This window comes from Saccopteryx bilineata, chromosome 2 (assembly GCF_036850765.1).
Source record: "Saccopteryx bilineata isolate mSacBil1 chromosome 2, mSacBil1_pri_phased_curated, whole genome shotgun sequence".
In the NCBI taxonomy this organism is placed as follows: Eukaryota; Metazoa; Chordata; class Mammalia; order Chiroptera; family Emballonuridae; genus Saccopteryx; species Saccopteryx bilineata.
Genome location: NC_089491.1, coordinates 366,649,729 through 366,672,425, shown reverse-complemented (window position 1 = coordinate 366,672,425; position 22,697 = coordinate 366,649,729). Strand labels below are relative to the sequence as shown.

Below are 22,697 nucleotides of genomic sequence, written 5' to 3'. Positions count from 1 at the left end.
CCAGGGAGAGTGTGCTGTGGGAACTGAGGTAGAAGCTAGGAAAACAAGGGACTGGATGTCACTTAGATATATATATATATATTATCGTAACCAGAAATGTGTAAAATGTAAAGACTCCTGAAAGGCACAAAAGTAGGCTTGGAAAAACTCGAAAGATAGTTCTCATTATTAAGCATAGGACAACTCAACATCATAAATAAATTCAACAAAATTTAACGTGAGATACCAGTAGAAATACCAGCAAGGATTTGTTTCTTTTGTGATTGTTTCTCCCTGAAACTATGTAAATTGATTCTGAAGTTTATATGGAAAACAAACATGCAGGAATAGCTAGAAAAATCTATAAAAAAAGAAGAGATATTAAAATATACTTATAACATCTATAATTAAAACCATGTGGTACTGATGCACAGATGGACAGACAGTGCCGTGAAACAGACCAGATGTAGACTAGAAAGGAATTCGGTCCATATGAAATTTAGTATGTATATGATCAAATGACATGAAATCACAGGGAGAAAAATGAACTTTTTAGTAATAGCCTTTTGTCAAAAGGGAAAATTGGATCCATACCTCATTCCATATACCAAAATAAGCTCCAAATGGATCAGAGATCTACATGTGAAAAATGAAAGCACAATGTACTAGAATCACACACAGATGAGTTACTCTGCAACCTGAGTGTGAGCAGAGCCTTTCTCACTAGGACTTAAAATTCAAATGTGGCCCTTGTCGGTTGGCTCTGTGGTAGAGTGTCAGCCTGCCATGTGGATGTCCCGGGTTTGATTCCCTGTCAGGGCACACAGGAGAAGCGACCATCTGCTTCTCTACTCCTCCCCCTTCTCTCTCTTTTTCTCTCTTCTTTTCTCTCTTTCTCTCTCTTTTCCTCTCCTGCAGCCATGGCTCAATTGGTTCAAATGCATCGGCTCTAGGCACTGAGGATGGGTCCATGGAGCCTCCGCCTCAGATGCTGAAAATAACTCGGTTGTGAGCATGGCCCCAGATGGGTAGAGTGTCAGCCGCAGACAGGTTGCCAGTGGATCCCAGTCAGGGCGCATGGAAGAGTCAGTCTCTATCTCCCCTCCTCTCACCTGGAAAAAGAAAAAATTCAAATGCAGTGTATGAACATTACTAAATTTGACTACTTATATTGAACAAGTTTGCACCTAGGTGGGAGGTAGAATCACTGTGGTAGGTAACCATCTAGGCTGGTCCCAACAGTCCCCACCTTCTGGTATTCACCCTGTGTAATCCCCTTCCCGCACGTGTAGTCTGGACCTGCTGATGTGCTTCTAGCAAAACGGAATGTGGCAAAAGTAATGGAGATCACTTGTGAGAGTAGGCTACCAAAGGCTGTGACTCTGTGACTTTCATCTTGCTCGCGCTCACTCTCTCATGAAGCTGGTGTGTGGTGAGCTACCCTGTGAGAGGCCCCACATGGCAAGGAACTGTTGGCTGCTTGTTCGTAGGAATGCAGTTGATTTTTGGGTATTCATCTTATATGCAGAATACTGCTTTGTCTTCTTTTAGTGATAATGTACTATTCACAAAAATTAGGGGATATTTTATAGCTTAATATTCATTTTGAAATATCCCCTAATTTTTGTGAGCAGTATAGTTTATCTGCTTTATTTCCTTGGAAGTGAGTATATTGTTCGTGAGTAATGTTAGTTATGTTCTTTCGCCACTTACCAGTTTATTTATTGGCTAGAAAACCTGTGATAGAGGCATCCTTGACTTACTCCTGTTTATAAAGAGAATGCTTCCAAGGTTGCCCTTTATGAATGATATTTGCTGTAAGTTTTTGGTAAAGGGCCTTTATTAAGTTCAAGTAGAACCCCTTCTACCCCTAGTTTAGTAAGGGTTGTTAATCATAAAGGAGTGTTGCATCTTATTGAAGGTTTTTTCCACATCTCTTACCAGGCTATGAAATTTATTTCTATTCCTAGTTTGCTAAGAATTTTTTTTTCCTTTTTATGAAGAATCTGAATTTTATGAAATAGTTTTTCTGCATCTATTGAGTCTGTATGATTTTTTCCCTTAATCTGTGTCCTGTTCTTTTTTCACCCAGGTACAAGATGATCTCTGAATTCACCTGGCCCAACCATGACCTCCCTTCTGATAAAGAGGCCGTCAAGAAACTGATTGAACGTTGTGGGTTTCAGGACGATGTGGCTTATGGAAGGACCAAAATTTTCATTCGAACACCCCGAACATTGTTTACATTGGAAGAACTCCGTGCCCAGATGCTCATAAGGATTGTCCTCTTTCTACAGAAGGTAATTTTATGTTTTTTTTAGATAAGGAAAAGCTCTTTTATGTTCTTAAAGATTTTTTCCATTGATTTGAGGAGGGGGGAGGAAATGGGGAAGAGAGAGGGTGACGGAGAAAGAGAAGCATCAGTTTGCTGTTCCACCTAGTTGTTCCGTTTAGCTATGCACCTATTGGTTGCTTCTTGGATGTGCCCTGACCTGGGATTGAACCTGTGACCTCAGTGTGCTGGGACAACACTATCCACTGAACCACCCAGCCAGGGCCAAAATTTTTAATTTGATTCAAGGAATGTTCATGATGGTATTTGTATCCATGCATATCTTGAAATGTTTTCTGTTGCCTTCATACATGAAATACTTGGCTCTTTGAACTCAAAATTATTTTATCCTCAAAACTCTGAAGACGTTTTGTCTTCTGGTTTTTAAAGTCGGAGAGACGTCTGAAACGGCCTGTTTTTATTTTAATCTTTGGTAATTCACTGAGTTGTTTCCCTCAGCTTAACTGTGTAAAAGGCTTTCTTAAGTGTTGTAATTCAAAAGTTTTGCCAACATGTTTGAAACAACCTCCCTCACCCATCATTGCCCACCACCTGCCCTTGGCTGAGCTGTGGAGCGTTGATTGAATGATGCTCATTAGATCATGGTACTTGTCGTCACTGATCTGTCCAGGGCCCCCTTCTCATTTCATTCACTCCTGTATTTCTTCTTATTTGCCTGCACCTGTTTTCATATCTTCCATGTGAACCATTTTATGTAAAATAGTATCGTTGTGTATATAAAAAGAAATCACACGCCTCTGTGAGAATGTCCTTGGGAAATATACCAGGAGGAAAGTGGCTGGGCCACCAGCTATGTGCAGACCTGCCTGGTACAAGAGGCGTAGGCTGCTCTTCAGAACGGCTCTTGGGTCCACAGCACCTCCTCCCGTGCTTGGGGTGCAGTGTATGACCACATCCTTATGGCACCGTCCAGCAGCCTGGACATTTCGCCAGGCTAATAGGTATGATGATAGCTCATTGTTTTAATTTTATTTCTCTGATTACAATGGAGTTTGAGCATCTTGTTGAATACTTGTTTGCTTTCTGGATTTTTCTGTAAGCTGATCGTTCATACCCTTTCTCAATTTTTCTACTGGAGTTGGTATCATTTTCCTGTGGATTATCAGGATCTCCTTGAATATTTTAGCCGTAAGTCTTGTGTTCACTTTAGACATTATAACTACATTCTTCTAGTCAGGATGCATTCTAATGAACTTTATAATATGCTTTGTTAAAGAGACTCTGTAATTTTGACCTAATCAAGTTTTTTACTATTTTATCTTTTTTTTTTTTTAAGAGGACTTCCCTTGTCTCTAGGTCACAAATACTTTCCTAGCTTTTCTTCTATGAATTGTATACCTTTACTTTTCACATGTAGATCTCTAACCCATTTATAATCCACCATGTATGTGGCATAGATAGGAACCAAGTTTTATTTTCTTCTATACCAGGGGTAGTCAACATTTTATACCTACCGCCCACTTTTGTATCTCTGTTAGTAGTAAAATTTTCTAACCGCCCACCGGTTCCACAGTAAAGGTGATTTATAAAGTAAGGAAGTAACGTTACTTTATAAAATTTATAAAGCAGAGTTACAACAAGTTAAAGCACTAATAATAATTACTTACCAAGTGCTTTATGTCAGATTTTTGCTAAGTTTGGCAGAATAAATCTTCATAAAACAACTTACTATAGTTCAGGGGTCGGGAACCTATGGTTCGCGAGCTAGATGTGGCTCTTTTGATGGCTGCATCTGGCTCGCAGACAAATCTTTAATAAAAATAATAATAATGTTAAAAATATAAAATATTCTCATGTATTACAATCCATTCACTTCCTACCACTCATGTTCATGGTTGCGGGTGGCTGGAGCCAATCACAGCTGTCCTCCAGGACAACACCAAATTTTTATTGGATAATGCATAACGTACACGGGTCATTGTGAGGTCAGGAAGTAAACTTCCCTCCTTTTAATCAAGTAGTCAGCTAGCTAATTGCAGAAACCCTTTTGACAAAGAAGATGGCTAAAAGAAAAAAAGATGAAGAGTATCGTACTTTTAGCAGGAATGGACAGAGGAATTCGCCTTTGTGGAGAGAGCAGGTTCTGCAGTGTGTCTAATATGCAGTGATAAAATTGCATCAATGAAACAGTCAAATATAAAGCGGCACTTTGACACACACCATACTACATTTGCATCAAAATATCCAGCGGGGGACAGCAGGAAGAAAGCATGTCAAGAGCTACTGTGCAGAGTGCAAGCTAGTCAGCAGCAACTCCGTGTTTGGACCCAACAAGGTGACTGGAATTTGGCTAGCTTTGCTGGTGCTTTAGCAATTGTGAGAAACGGAAAGCCATTCACAGATGGGGAGTATGCCAAAACATTCATGCTTGATGTTGCCAATGAACTTTTTGACGACTTTTTGGATAAAGACAAGATAATCAAACGAATAAAAGACATGCCTCTGTCGGCAAGAACTGTTCACGATCGTACCATCATGATGGCAAATCAAACTGAGGCAACACAAGTGAAGGACATAAATGCAGCACCATTCTTTTCTCTCGCTTTGGATGAGTCAACAGACGTAAGCCATTTATCCCAGTCCAGCATGATTGCAAGGTATGTTGTTGGTGACACATTACGTGAGGAAAGTCTTGCTGTTTTGCCTATGAAAGAGACAACAAGAGGGGAGGATTTATTCAACTCTTTCACTGAGTTCGCTAAAGAAAAAAATTTACCGATAGATAAACTTATTTCAGTATGTACTGATGGTGCTCCATGCATGATGGGGAAAAACAGGATTCGTAGCATTTCTTCGTAAACATGAAAAGAGACCCATCCTAAGTTTTCACTGCATTCTACATCAGGAGGCGCTTTGTGCTCAGATGTGTGGCAAGCAGCTTGGTAAGGTAATGTCGCTGGCCATTCAGGTGGTCAACTTTATTGTTGCCCGAGCTTTAAATGATCGCCAGTTTAAAACTGCTGGATGAAGTTGGGAGTAATTATCCTGACCTGCTTCTGCACAGCAATGTGCGTTGGTTGTCAAGAAGGAAGGTGCTCAGCCATTTCATGGCTTATCTGAGCGAAATCCGGACTTTTCCTGAAATAAAAAACGTCAAGCATCGTCAGGTAGGATAATCCTTACCTGTTCCTCCTTCGGGAGGACAGATTAGAATATGATGATTGGAGATCGCATGATTCGTGATTAACGTTTCTGCATGATCAGGGCTTGTATTAAATTTTAATTAAAAAAAAAAAAGTCAAGCATCCTGAGTTAGCTAACACTGAGTGGCTCCTGAAGTTCTACTATCTCATGGACATGACTGAACATCTGAAGCAGCTCAATGTGAAAATGCAAGGCGTTGGAAATACAGTCTTATCTCTTCAACAAGCAGTGTTTACATTTGAAAACAAGCTGGAACTCTTCATCGCCAACATTGAAACAGGTCGTTTACTACACTTTGAAAAACTGGGAGAGTTTAAAGATGCATGCACAGCAAGTGACCCTGCTCAACATCTTGATCTCCAGCAGCTAGTGGGCTTCACATATAATCTCCTGCAGTCATTCAAAGCACGCTTTGGAGAATTTCGTGAGCGCACTCATCTTTTTAAGTTCATCATCCATCCACACGAGTGTGCAGTGGACAGCGCCGACCTAGTTACATCCCCAGTGTCTCCGTCAGAGATTTTGAGCTACAAGCTGCTGACCTGAAGGCCTCAGACATATGGGTGAATAAGTTCAAGTCACTGAATGAAGATTTGGAAAGACTTGCACGACAAAACTTGGAACGCGCTTCCTGTCACATACCACACACTGCAGCGTGTGAGTATTGCTGTACTGACAATGTTTGGCTGTATTTATGCATATGAGCAGTCTTTCTCACATCTAAAGAATGTTAAGACCAACCTACGATCACGTTTAATGGATGGAAGTCTCAACGCCTGCATGAAGCTTAACCTCACCACGTATCAATCAGACTACAAAGCCATCAGCAAAACCATGCAGCACCAGAAGTCGCATTAATAGTAAGAAGTACTTTATTCATCATTGGTTAAGCAACAGCATAACAACGTTATTAAAAAGAATTCAGAGACTTATTGTACTTTAAAAGTGTTGGTCTTACATAAAATGCACACATTTACTTGTATTTAGTGTTAAACATATTGTATGACTCTCATGGAATTACATTTTAAAATATGTGACCTTCATGACTCTCTCAGCCAAAAAAGTTCCCGACCCCTGCTATAGTTAAATCTATCTTTCTATTTATACTTCGGTTGCTCCACTACCGCCCACCATGAAAGTTGGAACACCCACTAGTGGGCGGAAGGGACCAGGTTGACTACTACTGCTCTATAAGGTGAGCAGGGTTTTTCAGTACCATCTACTAAACAATCTGTTCTTTACCCACTGATATTTTATTATATATTAAATACATATATTCTGTTTCTGAGTGTTGTTCTATTGTTTTTATATCTGCCTATGTCCGCTCTAATGCCACACTGTTTTTATTGCAGCACGTCTCTGTATGTGGTAGAATAAGCCCATTTTCAGTACTCTTCTTTATTAAGATTGATTAGCCTACATATAGACCTTTATTCTGCAATATAAATGTCAATAGATGTTTATTGTGTTCATTAAATTCAACAATACTTTTTATTAGGCTGCATTGAATTTCTAGATTAACTTAAAAGGATTAACATTTTTACAATATTGTATCTTCTTAAGAATATAGAATAGGTTTATATAAATCATTTCTTTGACCTTTAGACTCAGAGATGCCTTATGAATTCATGGTTAATTCCTAGATATTTTGTTTTTGTTACTGCTGTGGATTTTTTAAATTATATTTTCCACATAGCAGTGTTGGTACAGAGAAATAATATTGGCTTGTGTTGGTATATCTGTATCCAGATGAAACTTTTCTTGATTTATATTTGTTGATTCTGTTCGTTTTTCTTAGTAAATGATTCTATCATGTGAAGAAAATGGAAGTTTTCTCTTCCCACTTGCCAAGATGTTTCTAAGTGTTGGTCTCCTTCATTTATTTTGCAAAGAATTCAGAAAAGCTCTTGGAATCAAATACTAAATTCTGTTGCAGCCTAAAACAGTTTCTTTCAATTAATTGTGGGGTGTGTGTTATATATACTGCTCGCAAAATTAGGGGATGTTTCAAAATGAATATGTTTTCTTTCTCAATTTACTGCTATTAAATTGTTAGGTATGGATCTCTGCTGTCTGTCTGCCATAGTACATTATTCTTATACATCTGTCTTCAGTACTTACCAGTGATGTTTAGTTGTTTTGCAGATCTGATACATTTTCTTCTTCATACCTGTCCAAGGCTTAGTGTTTGCCCTGACCCAGCGTGACCATACCCCTCAGTTTGGTTGGGACAGTCTTGGTTGTCCGTTGTAACTAGCAGTAGTACCCCTTCCATAGTGTGGATAACAGACTGTAGAGTCTTCTCCCCTGAACTCACTTTCTGTATGCTTGGTGACTGGTAGGGTCTTCTTAAATCTACGAGGGCAGTCTTTTCACTTCTTTCACGGTTGTCAGTGTCCCAGAGACTTTAGTCCATTGCAGCTCTGCTGGTCACAAATGGGACCCACTCCTGTCCCTCCCAGCCACATGGCCCCACTCTCATAAAAATTTTTTTTTTTTTTTCATTTTTCTGAAGCTGGAAACAGGGAGAGACAGTCAGACAGACTCCCGCATGCGCCCGACCGGGATCCACCCGGCACGCCCACCAGGGGCGGTGCTCTGCCCCCCAGGGGGTGATGCTCTGCCCATCCTGGGCATCGCCATATTGCGACCAGAGCCACTCTAGCGCCTGAGGCAGAGGCCACAGAGCCATCCCCAGCGCCCGGGCCATCTTTGCTCCAATGGAGCCTTGGCTGCGGGAGGGGAAGAGAGAGACAGAGAGGAAAGCGCGGCGGAGGGGTGGAGAAGCAAATGGGCGCTTCTCCTATGTGCCCTGGCCAGGAATCGAACCCGGGTCCTCCGCACGCTAGGCCGACGCTCTACCGCTGAGCCAACCGGCCAGGGCTCATAAAAAATTTTGATTTCAGCTCCACACACATACTAGGGCTCTTCACTTCTCAGTCCTCCCCATAGCACTTCCTTTTTCTTTCCGGTGAGGAATTAGAATTTCTACCTCAAAAAGAGACCCTAAAAGAAAAGTGTTGGCTGCTTCAAGAACCATCCCCATGCCTGGAGGGGAAGCGGTCCAGACTTCTCTGTGATACAGATCTAGGTCCAGACTTCCCTGTGATGTAGATCTAGGTCCAGACTTCTCTGTGATGCAGATCTAGGTCCAGACTTCTCTGTGATGCAGATCTAGGTCCAGACTTCTCTGTGATGCAGATCTAGGTGCAGACTTCTCTGTGATGCAGATCTAGGTGCAGACTTCCCTGTGATGCAGATCTAGGTCCAGACTTCCCTGTGATGCAGATCTAAGTCCAGACTTCTCTGTGGTGCAGATCTAGGTCCAGACTTCTCTGTGGTGCAGATCTAGGTCCAGACTTCTCTGTGATGCAGATCTCGGTCCAGACTTCTCTGTGGTGCAGATCTAGGTGCAGACTTCCCTGTGATGCAGATCTAGGTCCAGACTTCTCTGTGGTGCAGATCTAGGTCCAGACTTCTCTGTGATGCAGATCTAGGTGCAGACTTCCCTGTGATGCAGATCTAGGTCCAGACTTCCCTGTGATGCAGATCTAGGTCCAGACTTCTCTGTGATGCAGATCTAGGTGCAGACTTCCCTGTGATGCAGATCTAGGTCCAGACTTCTCTGTGATGCAGATCTAGGTCCAGACTTCTCTGTGGTGCAGATCTAGCATTCCTTAACCACAAGGAGCAGGATCTTCCCCTGACTCCCAGGCAGACCGTGTTGAGGTCTGACATATGTGATCTCCTGATGGTGTTCTTTAGAAAACTCCACAGGCCATAAAATTAGTGGAAATTTCTGTCGGCTTCCTGGAATAAGCCATCAGTCACCTAAAGTTCCCATGTGATGTTTTCATTTTTTCCTTATCTTTACAGGAATTTCATGGGAAGTTAGGAGAGGCAGCATCAAGAATGCTGTTATAAACAAGAATCTCCAACAATTGGTTTTCATTTCCTTTTTCAAGAAAAAATAGCTTTATCTTTTTTCTGATTATAGAATTAGAATATGTTCATTATACAAACAAGTTGAAACCATACGGAAAAGTGTAAGGGAAACTGCAGAAAATTACCTAAAATCCCACCATCTGGAGGTAACACCATTAACATTGTGATGACTATCCTTCATGACATCTTTCTGTGCACATGTCTGAGCATATCTGCTATACTGAGGATAGCAGTCACAGGCTCGCTATGTTAACTCTTTTCTGGAAACCCCACACAGTCTTCCCATAATTTTTTTTTTTTTTTGCATATTTCTGAAGCTGGAAACAGGGAGAGACAGTCAGACAGACTCCCGCATGCGCCCGACCGGGATCCACCCGGCACGCCCACCAGGGGCGATGCTCTGCCCACCAGGGGGCGATGCTCTGCCCATCCTGGGCGTCGCCATGTTGCGACCAGAGCCACTCTAGCGCCTGGGGCAGAGGCCACAGAGCCATCCCCAGCGCCCGGGCCATCTTTGCTCCAATGGAGCCTTGGCTGCGGGAGGGGAAGAGAGAGACAGAGAGGAAGGCGCGGCGGAGGGGTGGAGAAGCAAATGGGTGCTTCTCCTGTGTGCCCTGGCCGGGAATTGAACCCGGGTCCTCCGCACGCTAGGCCGACGCTCTACCGCTGAGCCAACCGGCCAGGGCTCTTCCCATAATTTTAATAGACTGCCTTATACATACAGCATTCCATACTGGTGCCTTCACTTTTATGCACTAGGTTCCAAGGAGAAAATTTATTAATTAAAAGGTATATATGTTTGTAATCATAATAGATATTAACAGTTCACATTTCTGCCTGCAATGTAAGTGAATTCTTTTCCCTAATTTTTTTTTCTTTTTTGCCTCAGTGCTATTTACTCCTTTAAGACAATCAGTTTTGGAGGTTCTGGTTTTAGTAAACATCCCTGATTCTGTCTCTTCCAACTTGCCACTGGATTTTAATAAGGCACAGGAAATGTCTGAATATGTGCTGAGAACCAGGTTCTCATGTGTTAAAACCTGTCATGTCATACTCTAATAAACAGTATGATATTGGCATTAAGAATTGACTGTGGAATAAAATAGTGAGTCCTGAAATAGATTCAAGTATCTATGGGAATTTAATCATAGACAAAGGCAGAATTTCAATTTAGTGGGGGGAGGGAGAAAGGGATTTTATCATAATTATTATTAAACAGAATTAGAACAGCTGGTCCTTTACTTAGAACAAAGCAGCGTTGGTCCCTTATATCATATCAAGCACAAAATAAAATTCCAGACCTGTCAATTTTTTTTTTTTAAGAAACCCAAAAGCTATAAAGAAAAAGATAAGGCACATTTCATTATATTAAGTGAAAAATTCCCCATTGAAGAGTGTACCATGAACAGAATCAAATGACAAATGAGAGCTTAGGAACAATAATTGCAAAACATAAAGTTAATATAGATTATTTACAGGTAGCTCCTACAGACTTATAAGAAAAAGACAACCCAGTAGAAAAATGGGCATGGATATGAAAAACAAGTAACAGAAGAGGCAATTCAGAAGACCAATAAACACACCCTCACTAGTAGCCACAGAGACAAAAATGTTGACTTAAAAAATAGGCACTTGGCCTGACCTGTGGTGGCACAGTGGGATAAAGCGTCGACCTGGAACACTGAGGTCGCCGGTTCGAAACCCTGGGCTTGCCTGGTCAAGGCACATATGGGAGTTGATGCTTCCTGCTCCTCCCCCTTCTCTCTCTCTGTCTCTCTCTCTTACTCCTCTCTCTCTAAAAAAATCAATAAATAAAATATTAAAAAAAAAAAAAAGGCACTTGTGGCCCTGGCCAGTTGGCTCAGTGGTAGAGCATCGGCCTAGCATGTGGATGTCCTGGGTTGGATTCCCAGTCAGGGCACACAGGAGAAGCAACCATCTGCTTCTCCACTTCCTCCCCTTCCACCTTCTCTATCTCTCTCTACACCTCCCACAGCCATGTCTTGGTTGGAGCAAGTTGGCCCTGGGCACTGAGGATGGCTCCATGGCCTCGCCTCAGGCCCCAAAAATAGCTCAGTCACTGAGCAATGAGGCAAGGGCCCAGATGGGCAGAGCATTGCCCTGTAGGGAGCTTGCTGGATGGATTCCGGTCGGGGCACATGTAGGAGTCTCTCTCTCTGCCTCCCCACTTCTCACTTAAGAAAAATAAAAAATAGGCACTTGTAAGATTTTCTGTACACATTATCAAATGGCTTCTAGAAAGGTACCAAATTATGCTCCCCCAAAACTAATGCATTTGAAGATCTTGTCTCACTGAAGCTCTGGATAAACACCTTTTCTAAAGCCTGAATGTTTTGCCTGGACATGGAAAAGAAGCCCAGTTTTAATCTACAAATCTTTCTGTCATGAAAAGAAATGAATCTGGGCCCTGGCTGGTTGGCTCAGCAGTAGAGCGTCGGCCTGGCGTGCGGGGGACCCTGGTTTGATTCCCGGCCAGGGCACATAGGGGAAGCGCCCATTTGCTTCTCCACCCTCACCTTCTTCCTCTCTGTCTCTCTCTTCCCCTCCCGCAGCCAAGGCTCCATTGGAGCAAAGATGGCCCGGGTGCTGGGGATGGCTCCTTGGCCTCTGCCCCAGGCGCTATAGTGGCTCTGGTTGCGGCAGAGCGACGCCCCGGAGGGGCAGAGCATCGTCCCTGGTGGGCGTGCCGGGTGGATCCTGGTTGGGCGCATGCGGGAGTCTGTCTGACTGTCTCTCCCCGTTTCCAGCTTCAGAATTGGATGGGAGGGAGGGAGGGAGGGAGGGAGGGAGGGAGGGAGGGAGGGAGGGAGGGAGGAAGGAAGGAAGGAAGGAAGGAAGGAAGGAAGGAAGGAAGGAAGGAAGGAAGGAAGGAAGGAAGGAAGGAAGGAAGGAATCTGTGTAGCATAAGGTCACTCATCTCTTCCGTCCATAATACACAATTGCTTCACTTACCCACATACCCTTACATGTGAGTTTGTTTGTGAGTGTCCTTTACATCCCACTTGAATGAGAGATCAAATCAGATGGTATTTCTAGACAGCAGTGAAGAAACTGAAGTTCTTAGAATTGCAGCTTTAAGCAAGGAGGTGCTGGGAGAGCAGTGAAGCCAGTTCAGCCAACACACGGGGCTGAGTTGAAGTGGGTAATGATTGCTATTAAGTACATTGTGAGGCAGATCTATCCTGGATAACTTTGTTGCTTTTGCTCTTTTTCTTCTTCAATCTGGAACTTTCTGGTTTTGGATTTATCATTTATCTTTTTTGCTTCATATTAATTAATCCCCAGAAAATAGGATACTGTTTTTGTTGCGTTGTTGGGAAAACCTTGAAAGAAGTCCATAGTTCTAACCAGTCATGAAAATACTGCACCAAATAAGTGCATTAGAAAGAGTTATGATTCTCTAATGTTCTGTACCCATTTAGTTTAAAATATTTTGTTGTCTTGGAAGAGGAATAGAGTATGGAACCCCTCAAGCAATTCTATTATTATTATTAATTATTTTGGTGCATGTATAGTTCTAAATTTATGTTTCATTTAGGAAATCCTAGGTCAAGGTCAAAATTGTCATATAAGGTGAATTGAATATGAATTCCCAAAGTGAGATGAAAAAGTATTGGAGAAGTTCATCTTTTTTTGTTGCTGTTCACTCAAATGTGGAATAGGTTGAGGCGATTGGAAGAGTGGCTTTCTTGACCACTCTGTATAACAAATAATATGCTTTTGTGAATTGTGTCTTTATTTGGAGGGAATTAGTTTTTTCTTAAAGGGCATCTGTAATTGATTACAGACAGAAATCTTAATTGGCCACCATGCCATATACTTGGATCATTTTAGATTGCACAGCTTTGATCCTAGCTCAAGGGGTGGAATTATCCCTTACAATGTGCCACAGTATAATTATGAGGTCAAGGCCCTATCTGTGCACATACCAAAGACTACTAAACATAAGACTTTCTTTCTCAAAAGAATATCTTTAAGGTTCTAATCATCTTCCTCCAAGCAATTTGTGGGTACTCTGAGATCACAATTAGAGCTCATGAATTCCACAGCAGCAAGAGATGCCAGCCCTTTGAAAATTTAAATCGTGCTAGCCTGGGACCTGCTCCACACCATGCCATGACTTTTCCAGTTTCTATTTCAGTCCTAAATGTGTCTCACAGCTTGTAAGACCCATGACACAGTGAGCGGTGGGGTCCACAGTCAAGCTTGAATTTAAAGTCAGTTGGCAGTCTTCTATTGTAGTTATGTAACACTGTAGACATATTTATATAGGAACTAACAGAAGCCTTATGCTGTTAATGTTTGGGTCCCTTGACCTCCTAATGTCAGTTGACTCCCAGGATTTTATCTTACTTGTCTGATGCCTCCTGATTAGAGAATGGTGGTGGCTTGATTATTAGGTCCTAACAAAATTGGTGCTATCTCCAAAGCAGGATGGGGAGAACAAAGGAATGAGTGAGTGGAGACGAAAATGTGGAAAAGATGAGAAAGGGATAAAGAGGGGACATAACACTGAGGAAGGAGGACTAGACCTCAAGCTAGTGAAATAAAATAGACAAAATGTGGGCTAAATTTGTATGTGACTGTTGTTTTTAATTTTATGGGGAGTGCAAGATGGAATTGTAGGGTAGTGAATGATGTTTTCTCTTTTAATGCAAAAATAATAAATAGTTGACATTCCACTAGCAAAATTTGAGATTATTATACAAAAATAAGGCTACCTGATGTTATCAATAAATCTGCAGTGTTTTTAAGCTCAGTATGTATAATGTTTGGTAAAAGAAAGAACAAGAATTGTTTCTCGGCCTTTTGCCTGAGATCACATGTAAGAGATGACAGTAGCATGGAAGATCCAGTGTCCTGTTGAGAGGGCTCTTGAGAAGATTAGTATCTGTTCCTGTACCAGTATTAACTGGACTTCTCCTGGAACACTGCCCTCAAACTGGCAGTCAGGTCATGGAGGAGACACACTACTGTCACACCTCCTGGTGAAATTTCCTGGCGTGGTGATATTGAACATCCTTTGTATATTCCTGAGTTTAATGGGGAATGCTTCCCCTGGTTTCTATTTATGCATATAATACTGGTTGAGATAAATGCATGTGAGCATGTTAAGGAGCTATCCATCTATTCCAGTTAAGAGAACTTTTAAAATCAGGGATATTGAATTAAATTGAATTACTTCTTAGCAGGTAGCCAGAGGCTCAAGTCATTTTTTTTTTTCTCTTTTGAGCTATCAATACCGAAATTTTTAATAAACTCAGTATCAAAATTATGTTTGCCTCCATAAGATAACATAGACACCTTTTCTTCCTTTTCCTTATTTTCAAATAGTCTAGACAGCATTGGCGTTCATCTGCTCGGGTTGAATTCCCCTGAGAAGACATCCGAGAGGGCGCGTTTACTAGAGCCTTACCTCTTTCTCTAGTTCTTTATAACAGCTGGTTTTCAGTTTGGATCCTTTGTAGACTCAGCTTTAGCCATTTATATTTTTGTATAAAATCATCCAGATTCTCAAAATTTTAAATGAATAGCATTGGACAAAGTAACCTCATAGTTTCTTTTCGTTTCCTTTGCATCTTGAGTCTTTCCTTATCATTTTTTATTTAGTACATTTGTGCTCTCTTTTTTCTTTATCAACTTTAGTTAGTGATGCACTTTACTATTTTTCTCAGTGAAGCAGCTCACTGATGTGTTTATCAAGTCCACCATTTTTTATTTATTATTCATTAATTTTGCTTTTTATCTTCAGCAGTTCCTTCTTTTTTGGAATATAGAGAGCAAAAGCAAGCAGGAGAGTGTCTTTTTCCAACTTCCTGAGTTGGGCACTTCATGCATTTTCTTTCTTTTAAATGTATTAATAATGAACTATGAAATTTATTCTGAGAATTACTTTTGCAGTATCTATAGGACCTGATGCATTATCATTTAAGTACTTTTTATGCTTAGATTTCCTCTTTCCCAAAATGTTCTTTAAACATTTTTTTAAAAATCATTTCCAGTTGATTCATGTTTTGTGTGTGTGTTTTGTTTTATTTTCTAATTCTGTTACTTTTTTAGTTTTATTGCATTATGATCACAGAATGTTAAATGTACTACTTCTAGTTACTGGAATTTATTGAATTTTGCAGGCCTGGTAGAAGTCATTTTTGAGTATATCTTGAAAAATAGGTGTATTTCTTTTTTTGATATTTTTATTATGAAAAGTTGTAAATATTTACAAAAGTAGCAAGACTCGCATGAGTCCCCGTGTTCCCACCTCCCGGCTTCAGCAGCTATCGACATGTTGCTGTTCTTTATTTAGTTCTTACCTCATGCTTTATGTGTTTGTCTGTTCTGTTTGGGGTTCTAAAAAGGAAATCCCAGTTGTATTATCATCTTACCCTAATATACCAGTATAATCTCTATAGATAAGGACTTTAATATTTCATTTTCATACCATATGAAATGAATAATAATGCCTCACCAGCACCTAACATGTAGTTTGTGTTTGATATTCCTGTTGACTTAGAAATGTCATACAGATGGTTAGGGGTGAAGTTCCTCTCACCTATGGAGCAGAGGCACCTTTGGGAATGGAACACGCTAGCCTTTCTTATATTAACTATAATTTTCAGTGACATATAATTTTATCTTTAAATAGTATATGTTGTAAAGTTGGCTTATGAACCACAAGGACTGCCCTGGTTAGTTTGTCCTAATTAATAAGTTAATATTATTTGTATGTTCTTATACTTATTTGTTAAATTTGCATTTTATGTTCTTAATATTGGGTCATATTATAGTCCCAATTACAGGGAAGATTAGAAATGGTTCCTTAAGGCATAAACATAGGGTAAAAACAGTAAATTCTTAAACTGAGAATAATATCATAACTATTAATTATAAGGAGTCTCAAAGGTTACTATAGACCTGAGTATACTAATTTTTTAAACCAACCAAAGAAAAAGTGTGAACAGAATCATTATGTGAAAATTGGATTTTACTGATTTAGTGATTCATTGACCTCTATTCCCTGATGTATTGTTGACTACGAAACTTTGTCAAGTGGTGGCATGAAACTCAGCAAGGGAGGCTTTCACATCATTTTCAAACAAAGCTCACTGACTTCTTTGTGAAATCAATCAAGTGTTCTGTTTCTCAGACTAAAAGCAAAATATGGAAATCAATTACTATTGCCCTTAAAGTAGAACAAAACAAAATACTAATTTTTACCGAATGACAGGCACTATAGACTTTTTTGAGAGAGAGACAGACAGACAAGGACAGACAGAAAGAGAGAGATGAGAAACATCAACTCATAGTTGTGGCCCCTAGTTGTTCATTGATTGTTTTTCATATGTGCCTTGACCAGGGGGTGCCAGCTGAGCCAATGACCCCATTGCTCAAGCCAGTGACTTTGGGTTCAAACCAGTGACCATGGGCTTCAAGCCAGCGACCTTTGGACTCAAGCCGGAGACCCTGCACTCAAGCCAGTGACCTCCGGTTTCAAACGTGGGACCTCTGCATCCCAGGCTGATGCTCTATCCACTGCGCCACTGCCTGGTCAGGCTAACTAAATCTTTACAACAACCTGTAGAATGAGTGTCTGTCACTATCTTCATTTAATAGGAAAGGGAACTAAAGCAAGAGTGGCTGAGTAATTAGCTGGAGGTCACACAGATGTCAGAAATGGAACCTGAGCCTGACCAGGTGGTGGCGCAGTGAATAAAGCATCGGACTGGGATGTGGAGGACCCAGGTTTGAGACCCCGAGGTCACCAGCTTGAGCACAGGCTTATTTGGTTTGAGCAAGGCTCACCAGTTTGAGCCCAAGGTCACTGGCTCGAGCAAGGGGTCACTGGGTCTGCTGTAGCCCCCCCCCCAAGGCATTTATGAGAAATCAATCAATGAACAACTAAGGAGCCGCAACGAAGAATTGATGTTTCTCATCTCTCTCCTTTCCTGTTTGTCTGTCCCTATCTGTCCCTCTCTCTGACACATACACACACAAAAGAAGTAAAAAAGAAATGGAACCTGAACCCAGTGGGCTGGCCTTCTGCACATGTTAATCCTTCCTTACTTATTCCATAGTGACAACCTTCAGGATGTGCACTCCTTATAGGAAAGACAGGCATGACTCATATTATTGAAGAAAAGTTTATAAAACCAGCCACCAAGGTAATGATGGCATCATGTTCAGAGAGAAAAAAGAATGAGATTTGGCAAAAATTCCTTTATTAAATGTCCTTGGTAGACATCTAATGATGTTTGAGTCATTTACTATTGAGTATGTAAACTAATATATTTCTTACTAAATTAAAAGGAAACGCTAATGTTAAAAATATCAATCAAAAAATCAATCAGCTCTTGACATATGTACAGAAGTGAAAAATGATCAATAACTCTGTTTTTTACTGAGAATACTCCCTTCATCAGGGGAAGCTATTTTTATTATTTGTGGTAAAAATGACTTTCAAGCTAAGAGTAGGTTGGGAGAGGTGTTTTAGGATGACTACTGCCAAAGCATGAGCTGAGTTACAGGAAGGATGGTGGTGGCCTTGATGTGTGATAAGGGAGGTTGTCCCCAATGCCACTCATTGCTTTATTCTGGGGAATATTTATGGTCAAACATATGTTGCGTGACTTTTACTAAGTGTTGGAAGAAATGAACAAAAATGTGCCTTTGATCAAATGGTGACCATTGACGATACGTCTGTCCAGTATGCTACGAAGACAGACCAGTAGCAAGTGCCTTTTCCAGTCCTGTGATATGGACTCGTGCATGTTTAAGTGAATACTAAACACAGATTTGTTCATTCATTACTGAATAAGGACATAAAAATGGCCAAGACAAGATTCCATTCAGCAGAAGCTGACAGTCCGTCAGGAGGGATATGTGTCAGCTTTCAGACCAGTGAGGTGGAGTAATCGTGATGGTCTGAGGCAGGTAATGCCTGCCAGATGCTCTGAGAAGAGGCACCTACTCTGAGCTGGGGAGGGAAGACCTTCTGGAAAAAGAAGGGGCAAAGAGTTTGGGAACCACTCTGTTGGATTCACGTTTGATTTGAAAATACCATTACAGGGAGGATAGATGTGTCAATCTGTATTTCATAAACCTTTTAGACAGGCTGAGTTTGTTAGAGCTGAATCATTGATGCCATGGTGGACTAAATTGTCACTAAGGGTAGTGGGTAATATAAACGTCCTGTGACAAACAGGGAACAAAGTTTTCTACAAAAATATTCAAACCAGTGTCGTTTCCCATAATAAACACAGGCTGACCCTGGCCCTTGGAATTCAGGGTACAGGAATGCTCTTTGCCTGTCTCCAACACAGCCACGTTGATGATTAGGAAGCAAACACACATGGCTATCACAGCATGACGACGGAATTCAATTTAGATTTCACTTGAATTTTATAACAAGTACATAAATATTTGCTAACCTTTCCATTCTTTATCATAAAGAGTGAGCTTAGGACTTGTCTCCTGAGAGCATCTGGGTCCACGAGCTCCCGCTCGCGGCCTCTGATTGGATGGTCCATTTTCTGTCACGGCGCCTGTACTCTCCTCTCCTCACGGTCCCGCACAAATCTTTCGCAGCTGGATTTTTTTTACTCAGCGTGTTTTAGAATTTTTTCAGCCTGTTTTACACTCGGCACGTATTTAAATGTCCCCGAGTGTGGCTGTAGTGTATTTACTTGAACTTCTTTCTGCCCTTTCATTGTGAAAAAGTCATTACTTATTTTCCTGATAATAGTTGCTTAGTTTTTCAGGGGTTATTGTTGTTGTTTGTTTTGCCATTCCATATAATGCTACAATGAATATTTTCATATATGTTTCCTTGTCTACAAGTGAATAAGTATCCATTGGCTAACTATTCTCAAATTTTGCAGACCCCAAATAGCTCAGTTGAAAGTTCTACAAAATTCAAGAATATATTATACAAATTGATATCTATGCACACACATTGCATTAGCTGTCAGAGTAATGATGTTATCACAGGTGATACCGCCTCTCCACCACAGTCTCATGATAGGATGAGAACTGCAAGGGCAGATAGCCTGCTGGTATTATTATGGAATTGGTTTTGATCTTGAGGCTCCCTGGAAGAGTCTCAGCAGTGCTCCAGTCCCCCAGCCGCACCCTGGGCACTGCCGCTCCAGGGAACACTGTGCAGGTTGCGGGTGCTGGCTGGGGAGTCTGCATGTTTGGGTCTACTGAAGACTGCTCATTGGCTTTCCAAAGTATTGATGCTCACTTATCTTTATCTGAATTGAATGAGAGTTTTTATCGTTCCACATCCTTGTTAACAATTTGAATTGTCAGCATTGTAAAGGTTGACAAATCTTTTTTTTTTTTTTTTTTACACAGAGACAGAGATAGAGTCAGAGAGAAGGATAGATAGGGACAGACAGGAACGGAGATAGATGAGAAGCATCAATCATCAGTTTTTCGTGGCGACACCTTAGTTGTTCATTGATTGCTTTCTCATATGTGCCTTAACCGCGGGCCTTCAGCAGATCGAGTAACCCCTTGCTCGAGCCAGCGACCTTAGGTCCAAGTTGGTGAGCTTTGCTCAAACCAGATGAGCCGGCCCTGGCTGGTTGGCTCAGCGGTAGAGTGTCGGCCTAGCGTGCGGAGGACCCGGGTTCAATTCCCGGCCAGGGCACACAGGAGAAGCGCCCATTTGCTTCTCCACCCCTCCGCCGCGCCTTCCTCTCTGTCTCTCTCTTCCCCTCCCGCAGCCAAGGCTCCACTGGAGCAAAAGATGGCCCGGGTGCTGGGGATGGCTCCTTGGCCTCTGCCTCAGGCACTAGAGTGGCTCTGGTCGCAACATGGCGACACCCAGGATGGGCAGAGCATCGCCCCCTGGTGGGCAGAGCATCGCCCCTGGTGGGCGTGGTGCCGGGTGGATCCCGGTCGGGCGCATGCAGGAGTCTGTCTGACTATCTCTCCCTGTTTCCAGCTTCAGAAAAATGCAAAAAAAAAAAAAAAAAAAGTAAAAAAAAAACAAAAAACAAAAAAAACCCAGATGAGCCCATGCTCAAGCTAGCGACCTCGGGGTCTTGAACCTGGGTCCTCCACATCCCAGTCCGACGCTCTATCCACTGCGCCACCGCCTGGTCAGGCAATGTTGACCAATGTTATATGACACCTCGAGAGTTCAGCTACACATAGGTGGGTTTGTTACATTTCTCTAGCAGCAGGGCCACCTCAGGTTCTCTAAGTCCTATCAAAAGATTTGAGAGAGAGAAGCAATATCGTCAGTTTTCAATTTTTAAATAGATCTGTGTCAAGGGAAGATTAGAAGTCAACAAGACGGGAGGCAAGATGTCCAATTAAGAGCCTCTTGCTGTAATCTGGGAAATGCTAGGAGGGGCTTAAATCAAAGCAGTGGTAGCTGAGCTGGGGGGAAATGTGAGAAATGTTTAGGAGGTAAAACTAGCAGACTATGATCATGGGATTGGGTGGGAGACTGACAAAAATCAGGAGTCAATGATGCCCAGGTTTCCAGATTAGGTTCCTGGACAGCTAGTGTTACTAACTGAGCCAGAGATAGACAGTACAGAGCAGGAGCGTGTTTGGAGGAAGTTAATAGTTTGTGGCATGATGTAGTCAATAGTTTGAGACATTTGAGTCAAGGTAAGTAACAAACAGTTGGACATATAAGTCAGAGAAGCAAACAGAGTAGCAAATTTCAAAGAAGAAGGAATGATCAGTAGTATCAAACACAGAGATGTCCAACAAAATAAGGACTGAAAGGTGCCCACTTCCTCTGGCGGCTAGGATATTACTGGTTTATTAATAACCAGCATGTTAAAGCTGAGCAAGACAAAAGCAGAGTACAGGGTGAGATAAACCAGGTGCAGAATCCTCCAGCGGGAAAGTAGATTGAATATTTATTGGTAAATCATGGCAGTGACAATAACCATGGGAAAGGATGTATGTTCTTTTTTTTTTTTTTTACTTCCTTTTTGTGTGTGTGTGTGTGTATTTTTCTGAAGCTGGAAACGGGGAGAGACAGTCAGACAGACTCCCGCATGCGCGCGACCGGGATCCACCCGGCACGCCCACCAGGGGGCGATGCTCTGCCCCTCCGGGGCGTCGCTCTGCCACAACCAGAGCCACTCTAGCGCCTGGGGCAGAGGCCAAGGAGCCATCCCCAGCGCCCGGGCCATCTTTGCTCCAATGGAGCCTTGGCTGCAGGAGGGGAAGAGAGAGACAGAGAGGAAGGAGGGGGTAGGGGTGGAGAAGCAAATGGGCGCTTCTCCTATGTGCCCTGGCCGGGAATCGAACCCGGGTCCCCCACACGCCAGGCCGACGCTCTACCTCTGAGCCAACCGGCCAGGGCCTAAGGATGTATGTTCTTAACGAAGAAACCATGGTGAATGGTGATTGAACATTGTAGCCTTACCCTTACATGTTACTAAGCAGTGCTGTTACACTAACATTAATGACATTACTATGTACAAGTAACTGGTTTTACTCTTGTGAAAAAATTTTGTGTTGATTTATAATATAAGCCGATAACTGATGCCATATAGATTTACATATTGACAAAATAAAATGCACAGCCCTTTAAGAACAATAGAAATGCCTAAGCAAAAGTTCAACACTGGGAACAACAGAGCATCCTTTCTTCTCTCTCTCTCTCTGCCCCCCCCTTTCCTTCCTCCCACCCAACTGATAAATAAAAAAGATGAAAGCATATTTGAAAAATAATGGTGACATGTCAAAAATTATTTGTTTCCTATTTCTCTCCTCTTGGATACTGCTAATAAGAAACTACTGCCGCCCCTTCCCAGCCCACTTCCCTGTAAGTTGGAGACAGATGATCTGCTCTCCTGAAAGAACAGCAAATCCGTTGCCCGGGTGATATCTCATTACTAAGGCAACCAATTTGGTGTATTATTGTGAATCCCAATTTTAAAATGTAATTATGCCAAGATATGTGCATGTGCTTGAGATGTGCTTAAAAGAAATCTGTTCCCCTTTGGAAGGAAAACATTTCCTGTGTTTGATGAAAGAAAGGGGGAAACAGTGCCTTTATTCTTTGCTAGCTGAAATACACCTTTCAGCTGAGCTCCTCACTCTGCTTAGTAAAACAGCTTGCTTTCCTTTCTCCCTCACCGCTTTTTTTTTTTTAACTTGAGATGTTCCCATTCCAAGACACTTCTCTCTTGAGACTGTCACTCATAACCCAGCAGCTGTTGTCTCCATGGCAACACTTTCTGGCCCCTATAGGAAGGGGGGGGAAGGAAGGGAAAGAAAC

At 41.8% G+C, this 22,697-nt stretch overlaps 1 protein-coding gene and 1 pseudogene across 1 annotated transcript in view; both read left to right on the top strand.

Moving 5' to 3' along the window:
• Positions 1 to 22,697, top strand: part of MYO1D (myosin ID) — a 366,899-nt gene that overhangs the window by 156,495 nt on the left and 187,707 nt on the right. The window contains exon 16 of the mRNA XM_066263321.1: positions 2,072 to 2,279. Coding sequence (XP_066119418.1) covers positions 2,072 to 2,279 — 208 coding nt within the window. The remainder of the gene's footprint in view (positions 1 to 2,071; positions 2,280 to 22,697) is intronic.
• Positions 5,433 to 5,556, top strand: LOC136327415 (U8 small nucleolar RNA; annotated as a pseudogene).